Source organism: Maylandia zebra, linkage group LG12 (genome assembly GCF_041146795.1).
Source record: "Maylandia zebra isolate NMK-2024a linkage group LG12, Mzebra_GT3a, whole genome shotgun sequence".
Classification (NCBI taxonomy): Eukaryota; Metazoa; Chordata; class Actinopteri; order Cichliformes; family Cichlidae; genus Maylandia; species Maylandia zebra.
Genome location: NC_135178.1, coordinates 21,474,227 through 21,501,175, shown reverse-complemented (window position 1 = coordinate 21,501,175; position 26,949 = coordinate 21,474,227). Strand labels below are relative to the sequence as shown.

General features: G+C 43.5%; 2 protein-coding genes across 3 annotated transcripts in view; one reads left to right on the top strand and one right to left on the bottom strand.

Annotated features, from left to right (window-relative positions):
* The window catches only part of smtnb (smoothelin b), a 51,351-nt gene extending 32,442 nt beyond the window's left edge, over positions 1 to 18,909 (top strand). Inside the window, 16 exon segments of the mRNA XM_076890871.1 lie at positions 837 to 1,501; positions 2,483 to 2,534; positions 3,234 to 3,833; positions 5,168 to 5,241; positions 12,057 to 12,236; positions 12,447 to 12,522; positions 12,681 to 12,713; positions 13,476 to 13,655; positions 13,863 to 13,925; positions 14,028 to 14,100; positions 14,183 to 14,359; positions 14,452 to 14,578; positions 14,711 to 14,862; positions 16,247 to 16,379; positions 16,381 to 16,424; positions 17,329 to 18,909. Of these exon segments, the coding sequence (XP_076746986.1) occupies positions 837 to 1,501; positions 2,483 to 2,534; positions 3,234 to 3,833; positions 5,168 to 5,241; positions 12,057 to 12,236; positions 12,447 to 12,522; positions 12,681 to 12,713; positions 13,476 to 13,655; positions 13,863 to 13,925; positions 14,028 to 14,100; positions 14,183 to 14,359; positions 14,452 to 14,578; positions 14,711 to 14,862; positions 16,247 to 16,379; positions 16,381 to 16,424; positions 17,329 to 17,482 (2,783 nt within the window). The 3' untranslated portion in view covers positions 17,483 to 18,909.
* Positions 18,910 to 19,010: 101 nt separating this feature from the next.
* Positions 19,011 to 23,630, bottom strand: selenom (selenoprotein M). 2 transcript variants are annotated; one of them, XM_012917290.4, is made up of 6 exons: positions 23,496 to 23,630; positions 22,722 to 22,894; positions 21,983 to 22,018; positions 21,750 to 21,784; positions 21,585 to 21,663; positions 19,011 to 19,624 (listed from the first exon to the last, which is right to left on the bottom strand). In XM_012917290.4, the coding sequence occupies exons 2-6, from the start codon at positions 22,815 to 22,817 to the stop codon at positions 19,394 to 19,396; spliced, it is 477 nt and encodes a 158-aa protein (XP_012772744.1). In that variant the 5' UTR covers positions 22,818 to 22,894; positions 23,496 to 23,630; the 3' UTR covers positions 19,011 to 19,393. The 2 variants fall into 2 exon arrangements, with proteins under 2 accessions (XP_012772744.1, XP_076746987.1); XM_076890872.1 differs by lacking the exon at positions 23,496 to 23,630 and having other exon boundaries at positions 22,722 to 22,953.
* Between the last annotated feature and the right edge of the window lie 3,319 nt (positions 23,631 to 26,949).

Here is a 26,949-nt window from a genome sequence, read left to right as displayed (position 1 = left end):
GTAATGAGCCGATAAAGGTCAGCTATGCTTGGTGAAGCTGTGAATGCTCAGCCGTGATTACATCTGCTCGAAAGTTGAAAGAGACTGTCGGCTGCCTCCGGTCAGACTGGAGTCCCTCTTTGATTTGGTTAGTAAATGACAGACATGCATACTTGGTGAACTCCATTTGGTTGCCAAGCTGGTGCAAACTAAGGTCAGTCAGAAGTGTTTTTAGGTCTTTCTTTGTACATGTGCTGTAGGAAGTGGATACACATCTTGGTTTTCTCTGTTTTTCTTATCTGCGGTGTGTGTGCATAACCTCAGATATTCATATAGCAGCATGGTGGGGTGTTGGAGGTAGATGCTTGTCGCAGGGGGGAGGATGCGGGCAGGGCTGTGATGTTTGGAGTGTGGTTTCCTGTTCGTCTCTCTTTTTAACCCACTCTCTCCCTGACTCCTTTTTTTTAATCGTGTCCCAGATATAACTGTGCCACATGATCGCTTTCCACACTCGTGGAAAGCCTTCTTCCTACTTGATGCACATTCACCGGCCCAGTTGCAAATCTCACTCAGGAACTTGAGGCCAGTCTGGAGGAAATGTCTACATCCCTTCATGTCTCCACATGCCTGCCCTGTGATCCTGAGTGTATTTTCTAGCCTGGCCTTTCTGGGGCCCCAGTGTTGTGGAAAGATTTCATTTAAGTCTCCAACATACCCATCTACTTCTTCCATTGCCCTCTAGTGTACTAGTAATACAAGAAGAATCTAGGTAACATGAAAATGTGTTTTTACAGAAGAGAAAACTTGAATGGTACAGAAAGTTACTTCATATATTTCATTTGTGTTTTTTATAGCAGGTTCCAACTCAGGGATGGTGTTGGTTCTGGATCACCTGGTAAAGGATGATGGACCTCTGTTGATCCAGCCTCAGCGAGAAGCTGTGACCAAGGAGGCCGACCTGGTTATGTCTCACTGTCAGAGGTCAGACTCCTCCGATCTTAGCGCAGCCTCGATGCTTTCCAAGCCCAATCTGGATTCTGTGGCCTCAGAGAAAGGTCTGGGCTCAGCTTACAGAGCCCGGCTGGACTCTGGAGCCTCAGACAAGAGCCAGAGTTCCTCCCAGCGTGGTCGGCTGAACTCCGGGGCATCAGACAGAAGCATCAACTCCCAGTCCTGTGCCAGACAGAGAGTGGGCTCAGATGTCTCGGATTCATGCGTCAGACCCCGTCTGGGCTCCGAGACTTCAGACAGCATCGGCCTGTTGTCAAGGAAGCGGACGGTCTCTGGCACATCTGATCAGAGTGCGAGCATGTCCTCAGAGGAGCGGGCGCCATCGGAGGAGGCGGAGGTAGCCGGGAGTGAATCGACTTGCAGCACAGATTCAGAAACTGACAGCAGAAGCCGAGGTTCAGCCGGCACCCAAGCTGAGTCTAACCAGGAGGAGCCTGATGGGGCGGTTTTATCTCGGAGAGATCCCGTAAATGGCCTGCTCAGCGGGAAAACTGACATCCAGAGGCAAAAGGTGGAGTGTGTGTGTGTGTGTGTGTGCTTCAGGATTCAGTCATATTCATGAATTAACAACTTAAATTAAGTAATCCATGTTTTTGCACCTTTTTAAGCTACTCTGTCTTGTACTCAGGCTGTCCTGGAGTCTTACATGAATGCTTTGTGGTGCATTTGTCAGCTGTCTGTCTCTTTGAGCCCGCTGAACACTGAGCGACACACACCGTATATCGTGACTGCGCCACTAGAGTGGGGTGCTGAGCTGCGTAGCCAAACTGAAGCGCACAAACCGTCCGAGCGCTCCTTTTTTCTTTCCTTCCACGTCATTATTCTTGACACGAAAGCCGACACTTCATTGTTCAGTGACACCCAGGTCACATCGGCATCCATAAACACTCCACTTCGAACTCCCGCTGGATGTTGTTTGACTTTTGTTACTTGGTTACACAAACAAACTGTGCACCTGACTTGTCTCTGTTTCACCTCAGCGGCGCTTCGGCCTCACCTGGTGTCAGAGAGGAGTACACAGCGTTAAAGGCCAAACATTCCCTCTCTCTCTGTTTTTCTGCACTGACTCTGTTAAACTGTTAAAAGCAAGATCTTCACATGGAGCGGGAGGGGGGCTACGGTGACCATGACGCCATCGTGTCGCTTCGCTTAATGTGTTTACTCAAGACTGGCCCCAAACTTTTTTTTATTGTTCCCCGTGCTATACAAGCTGATCCTCAGGCTCCTCGCAGTAATGTAAACACTCTGGGATCCGTCGTGGCCACAGTGCCAAAAAAAGAACAGATGCTCACATCTTCATGCCGAGTACAATGTTACATAATGAAAACACCACCAGTCGATTCTGTATTTAGGACTGTGTAGGTCAGGAGTCCCCGGAGCCGCCCATGTAGTCCTCATGAATGTGTATTTTTCGCTCTGCCCGTTGACCTCTGCTCTCCTCTTCTTCCTGTACTAATTGTTCTGTCGTGTTTTTGTTTTTTCCCGTGTTTAGATAACTGTGGGCAGTGACCTGTCCCGCTCTTATGGCAAAACGAGGGATTCTGGTAAGATCCCTGCTCTGATGTATAAGTAGAAAGCCTGTCAATATCAAGCTAGATCATCTTTTTAAGATACTTATCAAGGAAAACCTTTAAACATTCATCTTTACATTTTCTTGAATATCTCTGGAGAAATTCTCATTGAAATTATTGCTAGATCAGTTCTGAGAATTATGTAGGGGCTGTTAGGTTGACCATAAAGGAATGGACGGCTGGGAAGGGAGCATTTTGTTAATGCACCATATCTTCAGCGCTCTCTCCTAGATCTCATGTCATGTCATGTCCTACAAGCTGTGCTATAATTTTCTTTTCCTCTTAAGTGTCACATCTTGTTTCATCTTTGTAAGTATGACCCCAGTAAATATCATCTACTCTAATCCTTAGATATCCCAAACCATGAGCGTTGTACATATCACCTCTAAGTGAGAGAAACATTCCCTGAAAAGTCCAAAAATATAGGAACAATGAGAGGGTGAAGCACAAGTTAAGTCAAGTAAAACATGGGGCTGGAACAAAGGCTAAAAATGAGGAAAGAAAAGAGGAATAGGATTTGTAGAAAGTTTTTGAGGTGAAGGAGGGGGATTACAAGAGCAATAAGTTGTAACGGTGCTAAATTCAGCCTGGGCAGTGGAGTTACTTATCTCTCCTGTACTGAGCTGTCTCTTTCTTTGATTTAAACTCCCCTCTTTCATTCTGTCTTCACAGCACCCGAGAAGAAAGCTGTTATATCGGAGCAGTTAAGTCGCACCACCTCTGTTCGTGATCGAATGCGCAAGTTTGCAGAACTTGAACAGAGTTCAAATGTCTCATCTTTAAAGAAAACTCCTTTGAGGAATGGTTCCTTCTCCAGCAGCACTGGCCATGCAAATGTCTCCAGAGCTACCGAGCTGTTTACACACTCAGCAGCATCCCTCAGCACATCTGGAGACAGGCCAGCACGGTCACGTGTGGGCTCTGCATCTGCATCCGTGAGTCAGGCCGTGCCTCAGCCAAGAGGCGTGGCTAACAAGTCTCTGTCTTCAGCTGACCAATCGCAGAGCTCCATGGGTGGGATGGGACATCCAGCTCAAAAAGATGCGCACGCCTCCGATAAGTCAAAGGAAGACGGGACCCCAGGGATAGCAGCTGGAGAAAAGGTCACCCAGGGAGAGGCAGACCCAGACATGAAGACCTTCCTCACCATTGAGATCAAGGATGGACGCACCACCACTTCCTCCTCATCAACCACCAGTAGAGGCAACATTATACCCATCACCCACATGACCCCACGCATCACTCCCAATGCCCTGGTGGGGCAAAGGCAAGGTAGGAGCATCAACCCGGAGCTCACTACGTCCTTAAATGGTCACCAGGAGCAGCGATGGTTGACATAGTGTAGTGTAGAGATTTTACTCTGAGCTACCACACACTAGTGTTTTTGTTTGGACTCATTAAGGTTGCCAAGCTGCAGCCCACGTTATTTCTAATGGACTATATGTCTTTTCTTCCAAATGTCAGCATTAATATCAGCCGCTACAAGGAGTAATCAGATTGAAGGAATAATGTCACAAGTGGGATAATGTCAAGGGGGGTTTTGTGCATCTGAAGAAGCACATGGATGAGTGGGGATAGATGTTAGAGCTGAGTGTATAAACGGCACGGTCGCACTGAATGGTATTTGTTAGAGCGTGGGCATGTCGGGAGTACGGAGCTGTGGGGTCAACAGAAGAGAACAAACTTGGACAAGAGAAACAGCAACTGGTTGTCTCAGACGAAACTCAATGGGAATATTGTTACAGTGCAAATGAATTAGCCTGCCCGCCCACACAGTACAGGCCTTTGTGTGTCATATTCTGTAGTTATTGTCTGCAACACACTTACTTTTTACAGTCAGTGGTTTGAGTGTGAATTTTAAAATGAGAGAAAAATGCCATCAGAGAGGGAACACATTCACTTTGAATGTGGCTTAACATCTTGATAGTACACTCAGGACAGTATGTCGTGATGTAACAGAGACGAATTATCTGCATGATAGAAAAACATGTCTGGCATCAACTCAGCGCTTTACAGAAGCGCGAGCGCTACGGCTGCTGTTACAGTCTGTCCAAACAAAGATGTCTAAAGCTTCAGCTCTTCTCAGCGACCGGCATCTAAAACCCAAACAGTTTATTTTAAACTCAGTCTGAACACGTGCGATTCCAGCCCGCTCACCACTTACAGCTCCCTCGTACTCCGAGAGCCGCGCTGCGCTCTGTCACGAGCCTCGCACGGCTCTTTTTCATGTCATGTTCGCTTTAATGTTTTTAGGCTCCTTTTTTGGAATCCTGCCTGTCCTGCTCTGAGTAACAGCAGCCTGTTAATGTGTCTCCAGTTTCCTGCAAAAGCACTGCAAACTCTCTTAAATGTAGACCGAGCTTTGCTGGTTTGCATCAGTCCTGTATTTTATGATATAGCTTTCATGTGTGCGTGTCTGGATGTGGGTGGAAGCGGGTCACATAGAAATGTGCACACCAGGCCAGTGAAGAAAGTGCTTATGTTAAAGGTGGTGCTATCTTCAGTCATTAGACTTGTGTGCTGTGTATGACACTGTAGTGGTGTGTGTTTGTTTTCACACCAGCTTAAGGTCTTACATTTCTCAAATCTTTGTTTCTCTGTTTCAGAGTTGACCCTCGGCCTAAGAGCCACACCATTTAAGATCTCTTCCTCCAGCTTCTCCTCTGGACCCTCCATCAAGGTACAAACTGCCTTACAAAATGGTTTTGACAAATGGTCACAAAATTGTGGCTACACATAAACCTGACAGATCTTATCAAGCTCGTGTAACAGGCTTGATAAGATCTGCTATTAATTTATAGTTTGAGCTTTTTTTCATCTTCTGTTTTATTTCCAGCGGACCCAGTTAAATTGCACGGTTTCTGCTGCGTTTCTGTCACAACAATCACCTATAAGGTCTGAAAAGCTAGAGAGCCAGGGGAGTGAAGGACACCATGTGTAAGAAAAGGAGGGAGAGGAGGGAAGAACAGTGTTTATCAAACACAGAGCCAGTCACATCTGCCCTTGTAGGGTATATGAAAGAGAGAAGGAGAGAGAGAGAGAAAGAGGGAGGGAGGGAGGTGTTCTGGGTATTCCCGTTTTTCTCTGTAGGTCATGCACGCTGAAAATTATCCAGGAAATGTTTCCTAAATACACCTTCAGTGCTGTGCAAAAGTCTTGAACTATCCCTCATTTCCTTTTTGTAATTTTTAGAAAACCTATTTCTTCAGGCTTTCTAGAGATTTTTTAAAGTTTTCCCTGGACATTGGCTACTTTTTCACTAATTATAAGGCCTTGTAAACATTCAAATGAACATTTTTTTTGCTTTTTAAGCCAGTTAACGGTGACCTATGAGTCGTTCAAGCATGAAACAACATATAACTCAAGGGATCAACCTGTGTTGTATCTAGACAACTTAGCAAAGAACATTTCTTTATGAAAAATGCCAAAGATAACACAGTTTGACGGATATCAAATTATATATTTTTTTTATCAGCATGACTCCAAAAGTGCTATTAGCTGAAAACTTGGACTATCTCATCCTGGTGTACAGTGTCTCTCTTATCTTATCTCTTAAAAAAACTGAGAAAACTGAACAAGTGGAGGAGAAAACTGGAAGTCTTGGACCTAAACCCCCACTACAGCACTATCTGAAAGTCATTCCCTTACAAAATTGGAAAGAATCCAGGAAAAACCTGACACGGGACCTGAGAGATACGTCTGCCCCGTCAGCTGATCAATCTAGTGTGTGCCAAAGCTGCACTGCGCCCATTTTCCTAGCAAAACATAAAGAAATGAGGTGTGGATCATTTGCACAGTGCTGCATGTGCACACACTGCACTGATTGGGTGGATTGGTCTTTCCATAGGATTGGAAAGTTACAGCAGTCAGAAATGACCAAACTATAACCTCTGAGGTCTGGGAGAACAGATAAACTCCCATTTGCCCCATTTCTTAAATCCTTCACTCTACCATGAAAGGAAGCATCCTAGTTAATGGAGAGTGGGTGATTGAGAGAGGAAAGGCACAACAAACACTGTTCTGTTTACTCTTTAATGGCTTTGTGTCCCCCCTCCCCCCGTGTGTTGAGCGCAGTGGTAATCTGATTATGAGATTTGAGAGTAGGTTAATTAGGGCTGGGAAGAGGGTCCACAAGGCTGTGCCTGTGGACCCTCCTTTAGCATAACAGCTTTCTTATAAAAGACAGATTTTTGCATGAAGAAGATAAATCTTCTGCAAGATGTGAGGTTTATCCTAGCATGCAGGTAATGTCTTTAAGTGCAGCTGTGCATAGGATTACTTCTAAACAGTTACCAGACAACAACTGTGCTATCTGTAACTGTTGAGGTTGGTGGATCAGCAATGGGCTCCAGCGACACAGCACAGGTATGACTGCATGCTGGCAGCAGCAGGCAGTGGTTTACAACATCCAGACAGCTGCGTCGTAGTTGTATAAGTTTAACGTAAACACCTTCAGTGAGAAAGCGCAGAGCTGCATTAAGGCTGCTGCTGATATTTCAACAGCTTCTGCTCACCATCGAAGACTAAGCCTCAGTCACCACGCTAATGAGACTGAGAAAAACAACAGACACCGTTGGTTAAGCTGAGCTCAGAGGTTGGTGGGTTGGTTCAGGCAGATGCAGAGACCACCTGTTGCCTGACTTTCTCTGGTTTAGCTTGTGTGTGTGTGTGTGTGTGTGTGTGTGTGTGTGTGTGTGTGTGTGTGTGTGTGTGTGTGTGTGTGTGTGTGTGTGTGTGTGTGTAAGAGAGAGAGAAGGTGACATGTCAGGAGGATTGACCTTAAAGAAGCTTACCCACATACCCTTTTCACATTAGTGACTATAAGAGAGTGCACAGGATGGCATGCGTTTGAATAAACTCTTCCTGTTTAGTGATGTTAATTGACCAGAGTGGTTTTGAGATGAAACTGTGATCTGTTTGGGTGGTCTGGCCTTCACTTTGGTGGTCTAACCTGAGCACTTGCAATTTATTTCTATCCCAATAAAAGACGCTGATAGCATCGGCTTTTCTTTTCTAGACGATCACTTTTAAATCAGGAGCCATTTGAGAGACCGGTTAAGATCAAATAACAATGAAAAAGTCCAAATACTGAGTGACTTGTAGTTTTTTATTTCGGCTAAGTGCTCGCAGTGTTTCATTACAATGAGAGTTCATTTTAGGTGGTGGCTAATTAATGTTGGCTTCTGCTCTAATTGATCGCAGCTGCTCCTGCCTGTTTTGTCCGCTGTCTGTCCATGCTGATCGCTGGCCTTGAACACAAGTACAAATGATGCCTTAGCTTTATAACCATGGCGATGACAGGACAGTTGGCCTTTCCAAAAGTCGCAGAGATTATTTCAAAGCTCTCGGTCACGCTGGTGGTGCTGCCGCATGAACGTGGACGTCTAGGCTCAAAGTCAGTGGCAGATTGTCTCGCTGTCACACAGAGGGATGAAAACTCTATTGTTAGCATGCTGTCGATCCATGACGCATGCTGGGTACACAACCGGTTCATGTGTGTCACAGATTTAAGCTTGGTTCACAGACCGGAGGGTAAAGGCTGGGGATGTACTTAATTAATAGAGTAGAGCGATGTCCTCCATGGGTTGGGCTATTGTTCCTGCTGCCGCTAAGCATTTGTATTCACTCTTCGAGCCCACGTCATTCTCATTTGCTTATCTTTAAATTCCAGCGACTGTTGCACTTTGTCAAATTTCCAGTTCCAGTCCTCATTTTAATCCTAGATTGATGCACTTTACTTTACGTCTTTATGTTTGTCATCAATGATCACATATTTATCATGAAATGCTTCTGTTCACACTGTGTTCATAGATGCAGTATGCACAGTACTATTTGATTTCTGTACTGTGGTGCAGCAAAACGCCTTTGAGTAACTTCATCTTAAGAAGTTTTAATTTAACACAGAAGTACTTGACATCAGCACTGGCTGATTTGACTTTACCCTTGAACGAAATGTTTGAATTGCTGTCCTTCCTAACATCCTTGCCCAGAGCTCTGAAAACAGGGCTTTACTTCATATCCACAGCATGTCTGGTTTTCTCATGGACCTAAATTCTTTGCCCTCTTCCCAAATCTGGAGCTATATCTTGAATGGTAATCATGCAAAATGGCTGAGCTGATGAATCAGGTTGTATTTTGTTAGAAAGCCTTTAGTAAAGGAGGTGTACAACCAGTGTGCAACTTTTTCACCTCAGCCCAGGCCTAGAGCCACATCTAAATGCCTGCTGCCTGCCAGTGGAGGTGTGAAGGACGTGCTTTAGATAAAAGGAAAGTTGAACTGGGAGGTGTGAGTTTCCTGACTTGTGGTCACTACAATTCCACCTCCCCCAGTGCCCCAGATCTAACCAGCTCAGTGGAATAACAGCGGGGCAGGAGATAAATATACACGCCCAGGGCACCTAGAAATGAGTAGGTGTGGGCTGCCTGGGAAACAGGATTCCCTGCATACTCATTGGTTGCAGGGGGGGATTTGCTGGGGGTATAAAGGTCATGCATTGTTTTCTGAGAGGACACTTCTATTCTCACTGAGGCATAGGACACAGCCCTGATCTGACACCTCAGGATAAACTTTTTGGAAACTTGTGGGTATTTCAGCAAAGAGGACATTGGCCAGTGTGAGTTAAAGTTTGTCTGGCCATGCCTGGAGTGAACCTGGACTTCCTCCCAGCCTCTCAGTCTCCTAAGGCTTTGGGAAGCCCAGACAGTGCTTGTGCTGAGTCTGGCCTCGAAGAAGTAATTGGGGACCTGCTTGCTCAGGATGAAGCTGAGGATGAAGAGGAGCAATTTGGTGTGAAGAAATTTGAGGCAACATTGCGCTGTGCCGTGGGGGAGATCCACAGTGACCTGCAAGCCTTTGGGAAGCGAGTGGATGCCCGGCTGGATGAGGCTGCGGCTGAGGTGGCTCCTCTGGCTGAGACAATGTCCAGGTTGCAGGAGGAGAACCTGAGACTGAGGATTCAGCAGGAAAGGCTGATGAGGCAAGTTGAGGCCCTGTGTCAGGTGATGGGGCTACCTGATCCATCACTGCATGAACTTTACAGCAAAGACTGCTCCAGTTTAATTTCTAATAAAAGCAAAACTTCATCCGGTGGTGCTCCATCCTGCATGCAAGAGACTGGGTCTGAAAAACTCCAGGATGCTTCCAGCTGCACTCCCCAACACTCTCTTTCCAGTGCACCTCAGGAAACCCAAGCACACCGTCTCCTGCATAGTCAGTTAAGTGTACCCCAGGAGCCTCTAACGCCCATCCAGCACTCAGTCTCTCTGTCTCCCAGGACAAACGCACCTTCACCGGCCCCTCACCCGCCAACCTTTGCTACGTGCCGCTCCCTCTCTGCTCCCTCTCTGATGGCAAACATTTCTCTCCGCAACAGCATGGTACTGCTCTGTTAATGATTCTGATCATGATCCCTTTAATTCAGATAAGCCACTTGAAGAATGGGACTGTCTTTTTGTGCCAGTGTTGCCAATACCTGCGGATCCGCAGACCATTAATTTTATGTGCCTCACCAGCGATCCCGTGTTCAAACCACATACTCTGGTCACCTCTTTCAAATCTCTCAGTAAGCTTGACCGTCTCAGCTGACCGTCTCAGCTGCCACAGATTCTGACAGATTGTGTTTATGTGAAGGACTCCACCGCAGTCTGTCACAGAGGTATTCCTGTGCTGTAACACCATGCGTCTCTAATTGTGTCCCGGCTCGCATTCATGGATGCCTGCAAGTGTTCTGTTGAGTGGATGCACTTCCCGGCGGAGGGAAGGATGATTACATTTAGCAGCAGCCTTTTAGTTTGCCATCTGCAGATTGTGTGCCGTGCTCACTTTGGCAGGCACATGAAGATAGAATTGAACGTTTGAAGTCTTTCTTCTGCTTTTTGTTCCTTTTCATTTATAAAGTTGGAATCACGAGTTAGAAAGAAAATGCAAGGAAGGAAAGCAGGTCCCGCAAAGCCACTGAAGGCGTTTTTAACTCGTGTGGCACAGTGTTTTTCAGAAAGGAGCCTAGTAGCAAGACGTCAGGTTAGAAAAGACTGAAAGGCTCTGATTAGATGTGGTCCTCATCTTGAGGCTTGTTTGCTTTTGCAACTGTGTAACATACCCTCTGTGTGTGCACTTGTAACCTTTCCAGGGATATTTTAAATTTGCAGCATGAGATTCAGTTATTGAACCATGAAGAGTCTAATCTTGTGGAGGCAGCTGGGACCGCCAGTCAACTACTTTAAGTCAAGGTGACTGGTTTCCATTAAGTGGTAATCCTTTCAGCAGACCGATGTGATAATGAGGGGTGATCTTATCTGATCGTGTTTCTGTATGTCTTTGCCCAGTTTCAGCTTATTTTGCCATTTTTTCTATTTATACTTTTTCACCTGGAACTGGTCAAAGCAGTCTCCCATCACAGAAAAAAAAAACTATCAAAACAGGCTTTTTTAAAATTCCACAATGACTTGGATGTTTATAGGTACACTTAGGCTTAGTTATACATGACTCGACCACAAAGGTTATCGGGGAGCTTCTCACCCCGTGTGCATTCCCCCTGTGGCCTGACTCAGAGACCTTGTCTGGCTGCATTGCCTCCCAGAACATTCTTCATCGGTCGCGGGCCTCTCAGTCCAGCCTGTCCCATGGGTCAGAACTCTGTGTCCAGAAAAGAGTTGAAAACCAGGGACCACCTTTGATCACCCAGTTCTGTGGCTGAGCTGGGCATTGTCCCTCCCTGCTGAGACCTGGTTTGGCTGGGGGACTTCAGTGGGCAGGACTCGGCGGCTGTGGATACAGATGGGACCAGCTGCCTGAGCTATATCTGGACCCAGAGTCGTTTACAGCAAAAGCATTGAGGCCACAGCTAGAACATATAGTCTGCCACAGGCATTCGGCACCATATGAACATGTAAAAGGAATTTGCTATAGGATTCATGGTAACTCTCAATAATGCAACACATTCCCACGTTCCTCAGCTCTGCTCCTCAGCCCTTAGGAGATATTTTTCCTCTGGACTTTTTTATATAGTAATGCGTTGTCCCTATTTTACAGTGAGAGTAAAGCATTGCATCTGTCACATAAACTCGGGTTGGCAGCAGTGTTGTATGATTAAGAAAAATCCATGTGTCAGCAGCACTCCATAAACTAGTGAACAGTAACTTGGCAGGGTTTCTTTTAGCCTCGTGTGCTTATTGTCACTCCCTCGCAGATCATCCCGCTGGAGCTGGCCTAGAGACAAGGAAGTTATTACTGGACAGGAAGTGTCAGACGTACTGTCCCTGCGATGTGTTAGAGCAGCCCTCGGCTTGTTCTGATTACATCTTAAATGTCAGCCACTTTCAAATAAGTTTTCTTTTTTACCCTCCTTCATTTTGGTTCTGGCTCTGGTTTAAGAAGTGTCCTCCCAGTAGCTCACTGATTTCCAACTAAGGTCACGGTTTTCTTTGCAGTCTATGATAATAAATGTGCTCCTGTTCACGCTCTGTGTTGTGTTACTGTGTTCGTTTTGCGCGCAGATGGAGACGGGGCCCGTCGTTGCTTCTGAGCCAGTGTTTTCAGCTGTCTCGTCTGTCCAGCGTCACGTCCCACTCATTCCCAATGGCTCTGGCGCTCAGACCAAACCTGCTGAATTCTCCGGGAAACTAACAGCTGAAAAGCTGGCTGCGATCGAGGATGAAGAGCTCCTCGACAAAATGGTACGTCACGCCGGAGCCATAATTCTCAATGATTTAAGTTATTATTTCGATAAAAGTGTGTTTTGATTCAGGCGTGTGGAAAGTTTGTGCATTGACACTAAACCTTGTCACAGCTCTGCATTGTGTGTGTGCAGATTTGTAGCATAGAAAGTACCAATTGGGCAAATTTGCATAGAACGACCCCTCATGTTTCCATCCCCTCTTTCACAGCTCGATGAGTCAAAAGACTTTGAGGAGAGGAAGATGATCCGCGCAGCCATGAGAGACCTCCGTAAAAGAAAGAGAGGTAACATCATGCATCTTACTGTTACTCCAAACTGCATGAAGGCTTTCTTTTTAGATATTTAAAAGCAGTCAGGCCTGATGATTTCTAATTTTCATCTACTTTTTTGTTATTGTTTATACCTTATCTTGACACGTAATTGCCTTTAATTCTGCCCTCAGAGGCCATGCTGGGATGTACTCAAGAAGAAATGGGTAGGACAGGTGGTGTGCAGTGTGCAATAACAATTTATACTTGCCTGTGTTTGCCTTTTTGTGTGCACACACCCTGTCATTGTGAGACCACAACAATCTTAGATGTGGTTTGTGATGGAGGATATTATGAAATTTTTTGGTATCTTGCATGCATCCTGTGTTTTGTTTTTGGGTTTTTTAATGTGTTAAACACTCACCCTACAACAGTTAAGATCTGTTTTTCTGCGGGCACTCACCACGTGGTTTCATTAGGCACCTGCTAATGGTGAGCTCAGATTTAGAGTGGATGCGTCAGTGGATTCGGTGGAAATGAGCATGCAAAGGGTCCAAGAGGGCCTCGGTGATCTAGATATTAGACACAATTTAAGTTAGTAAATCATTAATACTGTGCAGTATGTGTAAATGCATGCGTGTTTTCTGAGAAAAACTACAGCCATCAGTGCAGGTACCAGCGTTTTCAACATCGCAGTGTGTATTTGCTCTCTGTGGTCTGTGGTGTTTGCGCAGAACATCTTATTTGACAGCTTTGGCTTGCCTGTTAAGACTCCCACCTGTGGGTGTTTGTGTGCTCAGAAACCCTCACAGTCCCGTGGAAAGAATTCTCAAACATATTGCCTCAAATCTGGAAGGCCTCACTTAATCCAACTTTGTGGCAGTCAGATGAGGTCCTGTCAGCTTATTTAGGACCTCTTGTCCTCCTTCTCCTCCTCCTCTTTTTCCACTGACATCATCTCTCTACCATTCCCGTCTCCTCTCCTCCAGACCAGAGAGAAAAGGAACGCGAAACCCGCCTGCAGGAGCTCCGGCAGCAGAGAGAAGACCGGGTGCAGAAAGGTCGTGCCGGGGTCGGAGCGGGAGAGGTGGTCACGAGCAAGGTGGAGAAGTCGGCAGATGGGTCAGCCGTCGGCCAAATCACCAAAACGAACCGCTTTGCTCAGTCTGGTAGTCTCTAATCTTTCTTGAACCAGCATTTAACTGAAGTAAAACCAAAACAATAAAACCAATCTATAAACATTCAAAACAAAGACATTAGCTTGAAAGTAAAAAGAGTAAAATTGTGTTGCATCAAAAAAAATTGATTATAAAGACAGAGATGGGAAGAATTTTATAAAGAATGGTCAATTTTAAAAAGTTTTTGTGTGTTTTCAGATGATGGGAGCAAATCAACACGCAGTACTATTGTCGAGTCCAGTTATGTGCAGAAAACAGACAGTGAGTTTTGCTTGCTGGATTTACAAAAACACATTCACTCGAGTGCATTGCATTTTTTTTCTTAATCTTCTCATTAATGTGTCCGTGTGATTGTCGTTCTAGGAGGGACAGTCCAGTCAAAATCATTCAGCTTCACCTCTTCCACCTCCACTAACACGAGCAAAAAAATAGGAAGGTTGGTCACGAGGCATTTGTACTGTTAACTACAGCAGATTTAAACATCTGTGCACTCTCTCAAATTAACCTCCTGGGCTCAGTGTGTTCGACCGCGAGGACGACGCGTCGTCGCGAAGCGGCAGCGGCGGGTTGGCCGCCATCGAGCGAAGGCAGGCGGAGAGGCGCAAGGAGCTGATGAGGGCTCAGACGCTGCCGAAGACATCGGCCATGCAGGCCCGCAAAGCCATGATAGAGAAGCTGGAGAAGGAGGGAGGCGGGTAAGAATAAACAGAAAGGTAGTGCTACCAAAGAAAGAAAAGGAGCAGATGGAGGCATGTAAATATTAACACAAAACTGACTTTTCTTTTAGCCCTGGAAATCAGGCGGTGGCCAAGGTAAACAAAGTCCAGCGCTCCACCAGCTTTGGCGTACCCAATGCAAACTCCATCAAGCAGATGCTCCTCGACTGGTGTCGTGCCAAGACCCGCTCATATGAGGTGAGCCAGCGATCCTCCACGCTAAGTGCTCATTTTTAATCTTGAACCTGAGCTGAGATGATACTTTGGGAAAGTTTCCACTGCTTATCCATCCCCGTCTGCGTATCTCTTTTGTTTCTTTTTCTTCGTCAGCATGTGGATATTCAGAATTTTTCATCCAGCTGGAGTAACGGCATGGCGTTCTGTGCCCTGGTGCACAATTTCTTCCCCGAAGCCTTTGACTACAACTCCCTGAGCCCGAGCAACCGCAGGCAAAACTTTGAGGTGGCCTTTAGCGCTGCAGAGTGAGTACATGCTGAAGACAGGTTCTTCCTAACATTTGCAGTGACTGTAGGAAACCAATGGAAGAACTACTGTGTTAGGCCTTTAGGTGTAGAAGTGATGAGCCAGTTTGATTCGCTGCCCCGCTCCCCTTTATTCTGTGTCGCTGTATGCCGGCATTTGCAGACCAGTGGTATGGGAAAACTTCTCGACCGATGTCCTGCTTTCCCCCTTTCTCCCAGGTTTATCAAAACCCCACTCACGACTGAGCCCATTACTACTCTAATACCGCTGCCTCTAAACCTCCACTCTTCCCTCTCCTATGAGTAACCGCTCTGACACCCCAATCTCCTCCAAACCAGATCCCCACAGGCAATCCCACTCCAAACAGCAAACAGGTTAAAAAAAAAAAAACTTCTAAGCTCGCCTCTGTGCCTTGAGTCATGTCCCTCTATTTTAGTCTAAAACTCTTTCCTCTCCTTGTTCTTTTCTTTTTCAAATTCCTCTTTTATGCCACCAGTCTTCACTTTTGGTACCCCCACCCAGCTGTGTGTGCATCTTCACGTGCTCCCACCAGGATAATGTAACGCTGAGATATCTCAAGTAGCGAATCGTACTCAGCACTGTGCTGTCACTCAGCCACAGCCCCACCCACTCCCCCAGATCTTCTCACCTTTGTGTTGCACTATCACTCACCTCCCCGGGCACTCCAAATCCCCGCCAATAGTTTATGTTTACTATCTGGATTCTTGATACGCACTCAAACACACACTATACTGTGCACCAGTGTGGTTGTTTTTGTTAGTCACTCTGTCGTTGTAACTTTGGGGTTTTTTTTGTGTGTTTTTTGCAGAATCCACGTTGTTTTTTTCATCGTGTCTCGTATTTCACATTGATTATGGTTAAAAACAACAACAACAACAACAACAAAAACATCCTCGTCTCAGTGCACAGAAAAAAACAACAGCAAACAAAAAGGCTAAATGAGCATCGCCTGGCGCTCATTTGACATTTTGTTTTGCCTTTGTGTGTGTGCGTACGTGTTTTTGTCACGCACTGTATGTATGTACTGAGATGTTCATGAAGCATGTCAGCTCATGGATATATTTGTGAACACAGAATGTAATGTGATTGTTTTTTCTTTGTGTTCTTTCTCACTCCTTCTGTTTTTGTTTTTCACTGGCTGCTCACTGCTTTCTTTTTTTTTTCCCACTCCCACTTCCTCATTTTCCCACACTCTCCATCTCTTTGTCTACTCTCTCCGTCCCGTTCCTTCTGTGTCTTTTTATCTGTCCTTTGCCTGTTGTGTTTCCTGTTCTATCCACGTTGTTTCTGTCTTTTTGGGTCCTTTCCTTCCTCTCCCTATTCCCTTCCTCTACCCCCTTCCCCCGCTGGCCGTGGGTGCAGGAAACTAGTGGACTGTCCCCAGCTGCTGGATGTGGACGACATGGTGAAGATGCGTGAGCCAGATTGGAAGTGTGTGTACACGTACCTGCAGGAGTTCTACAGGGGTCTGGTGACGAAGGGCCTGGTTAAAACCAAAAATTCCTCCTAAAGTTGCACCCCAGCTAAAACTGAGCCTATGGTGAGAGAGGGGACGAGCTTGTGAGGGAACCGCACACACTCTGTGGTTCCCGACAGACTTAAAATGTAAAACACAGAAAAACTCCTTTATTGGCTTCTTTTGGATATTTGATGCTTCATGTTAATCTGAAGCTCCAAAGTACCAAACATGGTGTGTGTGTGATAGCATGTGTGTATCTGTATTCTGAGACTATGGCTCAGGCAGAGGGCCAGGACCATCTGCAGATCAGTGCTTTAAAAGGAACTGCCGGATCACAACGTTTCAAACAGAGTTAAGGAAAAAAAACAGAGAAGGATGAAGCCTGCTTTGTGCACCAAGTTTTTATCAAGTGTAAGGTTACAGGTGTTTATGCACTTGGCTTGTCAAGCCTTGTAAAGATACTCTAATAGAAATAAAGTGCAGACTGATTTATGTCCACAGTTCCTGAAATTACTGAAAAAATGTTACGTTGTTGACGTTTATTATCTCATCGGCCCATCTGCTGTTTTTAGGTGCTTTTTCTCTTTGTGGGATTTCTCAGGGGTTAGTGTGAGGAGATGTTGCCACCTTGTGGTTACACTCTGCATAGCTCACACTGGAGGTCTCAGTTCTTAAAACTGTTTATTGAAATGCCCAACATTACCCAAGTTTATTTATACAGAGCTTTTAAAGGGTCCATAATGGTTTAGAGCAAATGTGCCAAAGACTCTAGCACACTAAACAGCTTTGGAAAATGTGAAGAGCAGCAAAGTTTCTACTGTTAAAGACCTCCTCCATGGCCATTTATACTATATTCATAGATAAAGAATCATCTATTTGAAAAAGAAAAAGAAACTTGTAGTGAACATGATGATTTCTCCTTCCCAGCTGGTCTTCTGTCTGTTCTGCTTTCTCATGCACGCTGTCCTGTACGCCTGTTCCTCAGGACCCACGCCAACTGCATGCCTTTGCTGGAGGTGGAAGACATGATGATCATGGGTAACAAACCAGACTCCAAATGCGTCTTCACCTACGTGCAGTCTCTGGTCAACCACCTGCGCAGGTATGAGATGTCCATGGGTCGGCCCTGTGACCTCTGACCTGTTTTCGGGCTCCTCCCCCCCCCTAACCTTCACCTGATGATGGCCTCCGCTCTGACAGCAGGCTGGGTCAAACAGTTGCACATCTCTGATGGTCGGCTTGGGGATTGTAAGCATGTGTGTATGTATCAGTTAAAATCAGCTTAAAATGTTTTCCGGCAGTGATAATGTGTGTTGCTTATTCTGGACACACACACACTGTCGACACAAAAGTCCAGTAAGAGATCAGCAGCAGCATGATTCTTAAAAAGACCCCTTTGTTTAAAAAAAAAAAAACTCCAAGTAATATTCAACAGGCAGTAGTTTGATCACATTGCTGTTGTACTGAGAAACGGCTCAAGAGAGAAAAAAGAAAAATAGTTTTCTAGTATTTGCAGTTTTTTGCAGTATTTGTACGTGCGTTTTTCTCTGCTACACTTTTGTAAGTACTGTAATGTGTTTGCACTTCTCTCAGTAATCTCACTGAAAAAGAAAAAACTTATTATTTCTATTCAATTTTGGTACTTTTACTTTTTTTTTTTAAACCAAACTCATGTTGCTTGAAGTGTTTTAATTAAGTTATTTTCATTTTGATGTAATTGATGAGTATAAGGATTCTTATTACGTGAGCACAGGGATTTTCTGCATTTGTTATTCAAATGGATTCAACATCGTTGCTGTAATCTCACTTTTCTGAAGTCCAAACAGCTACTGAGGACATTTACTGGACATTTGATCCATCCTGTATGACCACACCACCACCACCATCATCATCATCACCATCATATAAGTATGGATGAAAGATGCTAGCTGTTAAACTGAGGTTTGGATTTTTTTTGTATTTCGGTACAAAGAAGTCATTCAGCTGATTTGTGTCATTACTGGCTGTTTGGTGGACAGCACACACACACCTCCCACCACCGCTGCATTGCCCTGCCACACACATTCTCACACAGCTGTTAGAGGGCTCCTTATTTATGCTTGAGTAGTTTTTAATACGGTTAACGCTGGTGTGCACATCGTGCTTTTAAAAGGTTTTGTCAATAAGCTTAAGATGCCACAATGTTATTTTTTCCTGTGTGAAAGCCGGCTTTCAGTACAAACATGAGGATTCATGACTGATAACCAGCCAACTGTATATTTAACTAAATGTAGCTAAGAGGAAACGGGACAAAAATAATTTTAAATGAATATTTTATTTCACTTGTATAAAATTTGGGTTTCTACGAGAAGAAAATTTGGTTTCAGAGTTGATTTAAAAGAAGCTTATTTCTTAGATTTGAGAACTATCTGCTGCCGACAGAAAAAAAGCTTTCATGAAGCAGTGGAGTATTGTATGTGTGTATGTGTGTGTGTGTGTGTGTGTATATATATGAGAGCTAAAACACATTATTTCATTTTTCTGTGCACCACAGTTAAATGTGAAATAAACCAATTTGAGAAACAAACGTGTGTTTGTGTGGGATTATTGCTTGGAAGGCTATCCATGGTCCCGGCAGCGTGGGATATCTGCACACAAACACTCAGCACAACAAGAGCCAGAGCACACTTCTTTTTAAAAATGGTTTACTTTCCATGCACTTGAGTCTTTTTGTGCGCATCAGCCCAACCCACCAGAACACGCAGCATCCACCCCAGGCTAGTCAGACGATTTTCAGCCTGAGGCTTCATTTAGTTTCACAGTAGGTCAGAGGCAATCATAGACACACAAAAGAGCTCAAGCTCATTACAACAGATGACAACACAATGGACAGTGGCGTAAAAAAAATGGTGCAAATTCAGACTGTGGAGCGTCTACAAAGGCCTGCTGACGGGCTCATCTGTAATCTGCTAGGCTCTGAAATTACAAACATTTCTGTCACCTGTGATAATCAGCTGGTTGTGGAGCAGCTAAGGGAGCTAGAGAGGTACTGTTACTGCTGATGTCTACTCTTACAGGTCAGTGTGTTTGACTTCTGTGCTGGGCTCTGAGGAGCCACTCTCGGTGGCTATAGATGAAGCAGAAGGCTGGTAGGCAGGCTCATTTTTGAACGGGCTGTCTTTGGCAGGAGAGAAGCGGAACTCCTCCGGCACCTCGGCTTCGGCCTGAGCCTTCTTGTAGAAACCCAGTTTCCCCAGCAGCTCATTTATCTCAGAGCGGGTCATGTCAGACAGGGCGACGCGCTGCGGAGGAAACACACTTGTTATAAAAGGACCATTAAACTGTGCTCTAAACAAAAGACACTGATCTGCGATATATTAATAGTGCAGTAAAGCTGAGCTGAACATTGATGGGTTTAAAGAAACCTGAAAAAACATTAAACCTGCACAAATGAATTATGTGTCGTGTGAAAAGATCACTCGTGATGAAACTACAAAGCTCTGAAACATTTTACATTTCTTTTGGATCCTTGTTACAGTTTTCTGGCCAATGTGCTGCTCTTTTTAATGTCATAACAGACAGTTGTATTTATACAACCCATTCAAAAGCATGGGAACTGGCCCAAAGAGCTTTCCAGTGGAGGCTGATTAACAATGCAAACATACAAGACGTCACAGGAAGGAACAACAGGTGCAAAAAAAAAAAAAAAAAAGCGATAAAGGCTGTTAACCACAACCACGGCAACAAATGCAGGAGTTAAGAAAAAATAAGGCTATATAAAAGATATGGCTGAAGTTAAAAACAAAATAACACCTGAGAACAGGAAAAGTAAAAAGGAGAAAAATCTGATTAAATCATAACAGTACTTTAAAATTTCAAAGAAGCCTCAGATCAAACAAAGTGATCTGCGAGTCATTCCACGGAAATGCTCCCGGCATTTACAAAAATATTACACTTGAAAAACACTTTAGGGTTACAATTTATTTCCACATTCAAATAAAACGTTATCCGAACTATTACATCTTCTCGAATATTCAGTTCAACAATTTTTTTTTGTTTGTTAAGTGATAAATAAGTTTGACCATCACAAAAATGCTCATCCCCACAGTCAAGTATAGTGATTCAATGCTGTATTTTGACCACAAAAATATGCTTTTTACCATTTAAAACGCCATAATAGGACTACCACATATATTTTAAACATGACACAACAAAGCTGAACTTATGTGCATGAGAAAAGTCTATTGTTTTGAATTGCTAGTGGTAAGTGGTTTATCTGAATTCCTCTCTTATTTAATAATTTGAAGCTTTTAGTTAAAGTCACTGGTGTTACTCACTTTACTTTTAGGGAAGTGCAAAATACATAAATTGATTAAATGACAGAACTTAATGAATATGAGGTGACTGACAGCATGTCAGGTGACTCCCAATTACACAAAAACATTACAAGCTGTTTCTGGAGTAAAACTTTAGTATTTTATGTAAATTCTAACTGTTCTGTATCATTATCAATCTTTTTATCAAGTACGTCTAATTTGGGTGTCTAATATCTCAGCAGATGGTTCACTGCGTCACTGTTTTTTTGTCACATAAAATAAAACATGTCATATTTGACCAGATAATTTCACAGCCATTGAATTTTGTTACACTTAAGGCTTAACATATGAAGGATTACTTACTTTTAACTGTATGAAATTAATAAGACAATCTGCTGATTTGTTGCACGATTATTATAACCGACTACGTGGCTGAAGAGCCTGAGGAAATAATATTCATTAAAACGCCTGAAGACTTGCAGAAGGAGTAAGGAAACACCGTTGAGGGAAAAAAAAAAGAATCACAGCACAACCAGGCTTTGAAATTTGGTGGGAAAAAAGCTGTCATTTTTTGTAAATAAATAGTCAGTTAAGTAATAATTTAGTTCAAGTTTAAATGTTAGAAGTAAATTCTTGTCATATCAAAGTGGGATATATCTGTAGAATGACCTGTGCTCTGCAGATTTCTTGTTTCCTTCTGAAGTTATTTTAATCCAAAAGACGGGAAAAGCTCAGAGCCTGCTCAGCGGTCACAGGACACCTGTTTGTCATCATTTCAGCTGTAATCTCTTCGAGTAATGATGTCAAGTGTTGGTGGTGAGATGCTTTACTTCAGTTGTTAAACTGAATCTGACATTCAGCACAAACGAGTGTCATATTTGCTGCAAGTAAACAACAAATACAATTTAAAAAAGTAAAATAAAAGAAAGGCACAACACACACTTACGTCCAGCTCTTCATAATAATGGTTCAGGAGGACAAGCTCAGGGTCTGCGCCAGGAATGTGCTTCATCACCAGGTTATGGCTGAGGTGGTGCTCAGGGATTAAACAGCGTGCAGTTTATGAGCAGATATTTCTAAAGAGTAACAGTGCACTTCAGTGAAAGGATACTAAAGAGGAATATCCTGGATCACAAAGGCTTTGACCTGCAGACAGAGGTTTGGATTAGTGTTTTCCACTCAGTTTGGGTTTCAGTGGCAAATGTGTCAGGGATTATGTGAAACTCTAAACTAAAATGTTCCTCAGAGAGAAAAAACTTCTAGGCAGGAGTAAGGCTTTAGCCTGCCTCTGACCCCTGGCTCTCAGTGTTTTGTCACTTTTGTTCACATAACAGGGCAACTTGCCTCTCTGAGCCTGTTCAGCTGTCATCCACCACACGTCTGAGGAAAGACAACACAAGAAACAAGAAAAAGTTACATGCAGAGCTCGTGTTTCAGAAATGGGGCTTTACAAGAACTGGAAACATGATTACTGAACACACGTCATCTGCAACTGTAATGCATCTTTATACAGAAAAAAAATCATTTATGTGCTGGTATCACTGCGAGCTTTTACTTTGAAGAACGCTTAGTACGGCCCCAGGGAAGGCCACCCGACCTATTTTTGCTGATATCTGAACCTCAGGTATAAGGCGTGACTAACACTACAATAACAACAGATCATGATTTGCTTCAGTGATGCTGGCAAGTAGGTGACTGGGTAGGTGACACCCTGGGGGAAACTGCACAGATCTCAAAAGAAAAAGGTGTAGAGTTTCAGTCTTTGTGCAGGACCGCCTGTTACACACCCTGTGCCCCCCTTTTAAGCTTCCACCAAGTCACTTTGTGATGACGATTTTAGGGTTACTAAAATAGTAACAATGTGAATTAGAGACCGTGTTCTTCATTAGATCGCAGGCCATTCAAGCACGGAGGCATCCATTCACCTTAGTACACATCTGTCCTGGTCACGCATGCGCCCAATCCAAAAATGTTTAAAAGCAGGGCACCCATTCACACGTTTAAACGATAATTGGCCCTGACACGATTATTTCCGTGTTCTTCTTTATGCGGAGGATTATGAAAAAATAAAGCCTTATGTTACCTCCACCCTCGCTCTTGCCAGCCCCTCCAGCTTCTTCAGATCCACATCATAAGCCGAGGCGCAGTGAAGTAAACTGGCCAACACGATCAGCCACATTTCTCCTGCTTCAGATCGAGGAGCCGCACTCGCTCTTCACCGGGACCAGTACCTGCAGATGATTGAAGGTAACCGAGCTATGGAAGAGGAGGGAGGAGAGATGATGAGCAGCTATGTCACGTCCGGACCTTTTGCCACGTCAAATATTTTTGTGGCGGAGAGAGGAGCAGGCGTGGTTAGCGCGCTCATTGGTTATTCCAGGCTTCCTTATGGATTTCATGCGCGCTCTATAGGCTGTCACAGGCGGTGTAATTGTAGAGATGGACAACGGAAAGAGCTCTGTTATTGTCTGCGTGCTCTTCTTTTTTTTGATGTCCTTTTGTGCAAAGTGACACATGTTACATTAATAACAGCATAATTTTAAATTCCTAAATGCACTGGATTATATGGTAGACTGATCCTGAAGGTGAACTATGCAAAGTTATTTAGTCTGTGTAATCTTGGATTTAGGAGGATTAAAGAAGATCGATTGTTGTAAAGGATTGTGGTTGAAAAACTCAGAGTCCCGTGAAGGAAATGTGATATTTACCAAGTCAAGGACTATTTAATGAGTCACAACCCTGTGTGGGAGCAGACTTTTCAGGTGTCTGATCCCCGCACTACAAAAGTTCTCACAGTGACCGGTGAGCGCTGAGCTCAAGAAATATTAGATCCGAATATGAAATAAATCCAACTTACTTGTATTTTACCTTCTTTCGCTGTTCTCCTGTTTAAATATAAAGGATAGATCTTCCTATATAAACATTTCTGGGAAGAAGAAAAACTGGAGCTGTTTGCTGTGTTTGCACTGCTCTGTTTCCGGGGTTAAAGCAGGTGACGGTATGTAAACCATTAGTTGAAACAACAGGAAGGAGGAGGACCTCCCCTTGAGTTAAGAAGGGTGTCAGGTTTACAATCTCACTTGAAAAAACCGTGGAAATAAGTTGCGCCAACATCAATGAGGTAAACTACAACTTCACAGCTCACCTCCCTGAACTCACTGTGCTGTTGATCAGCTTCTTTGTTTTCAGGATGTCCCTTTCAGGACTGCTGTGCTGAGACTTCTTACGCGTCAAGTGAAGCTCATTTGTGTGAAACTCGTTTATAAATAGACTTCACTGGTGCCACCGGTGACAAATAAGTCAGTCACAACACTGGGACAAATGTTATGTTTTTATTAGGGCTGTCAGCCGATTAAAATATTTAGTCGCGATTAATCGCATACTTATCAATAGTTAACTCAAGATTAATAGCAAATTAATCAGATTTGTTTTTTAAATCTGTTCTAAAGAAACTTCAACAGCATACTCTTCATGTTTCTAATACCCTTAACAGTATGGGAGTGAACAAATATACTTGCTTTATGCAAATATGTTTTTATTGCAACAATTCAAAACAATGAAAAGTCCAAAATACTCTTCAGAAAAACCTCAAAGGTACTGAATGCTCAAATATCTAAATTATCAGCACCGGGAAAAGATCAGGTATGCTATACCATGTTAAAACAACTCAGTGAGTCCGCTAAAGATCTTTTGTGGATTTATCTCTAAATATCAAAGTGGGTTTAGAAGAAGGAGGAATACTATGGATCCAGTTTTATGTTTGGAACATGAAGTTCGAAAAGCACAAACAAACAGTGAGAGTGTAGTTTTGATATAGAAACGGCCTATGATATGATGTGGAGAGATGGCCTACTAATTAAACTCTGTAAATTGGGTATTAGGGGGAGGATGTACGGGTGGATAATGGATTTTTTTAAAGGGGCGACATATTCAAGTGAGGATTGGGAAGGTTTTTTCTGAAAGGTTTTTGGTAGAAAATGGTACACCTCAAGGGAGCATAGTGAGCCCTATGTTATTTTCTTTGATGATAGATGATGTGTTTAATGATATAGAGGCAGGGGTGGGATGTTCACTTTTTGCTGATGATGGAGCAATATGGAAGAGAGGGGAAAATATAGAGTATATTGTGAAGAAACTGCAGGGAACAATTAGAAGAGTCGAAGAGTGGTCTTATAAGTGGGGTTTTAAGTTTTCGGTTGATAAAACCAAGGTGATGTTTTTTTTACAAGGAAGAGAGTTGGTAAAGACATCAAGCTTAAGTTGTATGATCAAGAATTAGAAAGGGTGAGTAAATTTAAGTTTCTTGGATTGTGGTTTGATGAAAGGTTAAAGAAGACGTGAGACCTTTACATGCTGTCATTTGTTCAGATTCAAGTTCATCATTGGTCAGTCTACAGCATAGTCACTCAGACAGTAGAGCAGATGCTTTGGCGGAAATTCAGCAGTCACTTTTCCGGATACATATGATGGGACTTGCAGTTGTGTTTTTATGGGTTCCAGCGCACTATGGAGTATGGGCGAATCAAAAGGCAGAGTTGCAAAGGAGGCCGTAAAACATGGAGTGGTTGACATGGCTGTTAGTTTTGGCCAAGCAGAGATAAGGAGTATGGTAAGGCAAGATATGAGAGCAAGATGGCAAAAGCAGTGGGAGGAGGAAAGGAAGGGACGTTGGTTGTATAAAATTCAAAGGAGGGAGGAATGGTTACATCAGTGCAAAAGAAAAACAAACAATAAATATAAGAAGGGTAAGAAAATAAATATACACTTTAAGATTAGGAGATAAAAGTATCAATAACAATTTAAAATTTATAGTTTGAATTATTTAAAGTGACCTTTAAGTGATTTAAAGTGACCAGTGTAGCAGCTTGTAAACATTGAGCAGAATTCTTGAGAATAAGGAGTGTCCTAGACTAAGGATTGTGCATGCTGTTATATATTTTTTTCTGTAGTAATGTGAAAATGCATCAATGTTCATGCATTAAGTTAAGATAAATAATTAACTGTTTGTTACAGGTAGTGTTATGAAGGTCTAGTGTAGGTACTGTTAGCAGCTTCAAGCTAACCACAGTGCACGGCTTTTCCCAAGTCTTGGCCCTAAATAGCACAGACATAAACACACACTCCGTTTTTGACTCATGCATTTTTAAGTACCAGTGAGACTCATGAGGTACCCTCAGGTGTTTCCACAGGCTAACGTAGAATTAATTAGTTTTTTTCCCCTCTTTGAATAAACCGGTATTTATGACAGTGAGTGCACTAGTTCCAAGTCTTTATTTTGACATTTATATGCAGTAAATACAATAACGATAATTAGAAGTAATGAAAAAACATTACACAAAGATACATCATTATCACTGTATCATTGACCCATAACTAGGAAGTGAGTATATTACATGTTTAATAAGTGACATAAGGTACAAATGTGCAACACTGGGTGATGGTTTAGTTCATCAGGCAAAGCAGGTGACCCATATGACTTAAAACTAATTGGAATGAAATGGAATAAAACTATTGTGGTCTGACGGGAGGCTAAATGCTGGGTTAGAATCTGGCCTGAGGCTATTTACTGATTGTCTTTCTCCCTGCTCTTCATTCTTTTCTCCCCTGTTCTATTATAATAAAGCCCCCACCCATCAATCAAAAGTAAGAAAGGAAACTTAAGAAACCTGCCCTGATTAAATTATTTAGAATAGTATAGTCCTTTTGTGTCATTGTACATGCTGTACCGGAATAAAATATAAATGGTAGATGGCAGGAATAAACAGCAAACAGGAGAAATATATACAACCAAGAGGAATATACACAACAATAAGACAAAGGCACACATTAGAGAACAATAGTTGCTTGGAAGCAGTGCAGAGATAAGACTTGGTCTGAGTAGAGTCCATGTGTGAGTGGCCTGAGTGATGAGGGTTTCTCAGACCATGGCTCAGGTTGGTGAGGAAGGTGAGCAGAGGTGGGGTGTGGGGGGCATAGTGTTTATTGACAGTCTGAGTGGCCCAGGGGAAGAAGCTGTTTATGAGTGTGAAGGTGTGGGACCTGGTTTTTCTGAGATAGGAAGATCTGGCGATCGCCTCCAGGGGTGGCAGAGAGCGGCCAAGGATTTTTTTGGTTGGTGTTAGTTTCCCTCTGCACAGCCTTCCTGTTCTCAGTTGTGGCCCCTGCGTACCCAACACCCAGGCTGTAGGAGACCATGTTCACCACTGAGGAGCCGTGGAAGGCCATTTATTGCCTTTTGTTGTTAATGGACAGTGTAAAAAGACATCTAAGAGGAGGAAGAACAGTGCAGCAATTTATGGAACTCCAGCTAG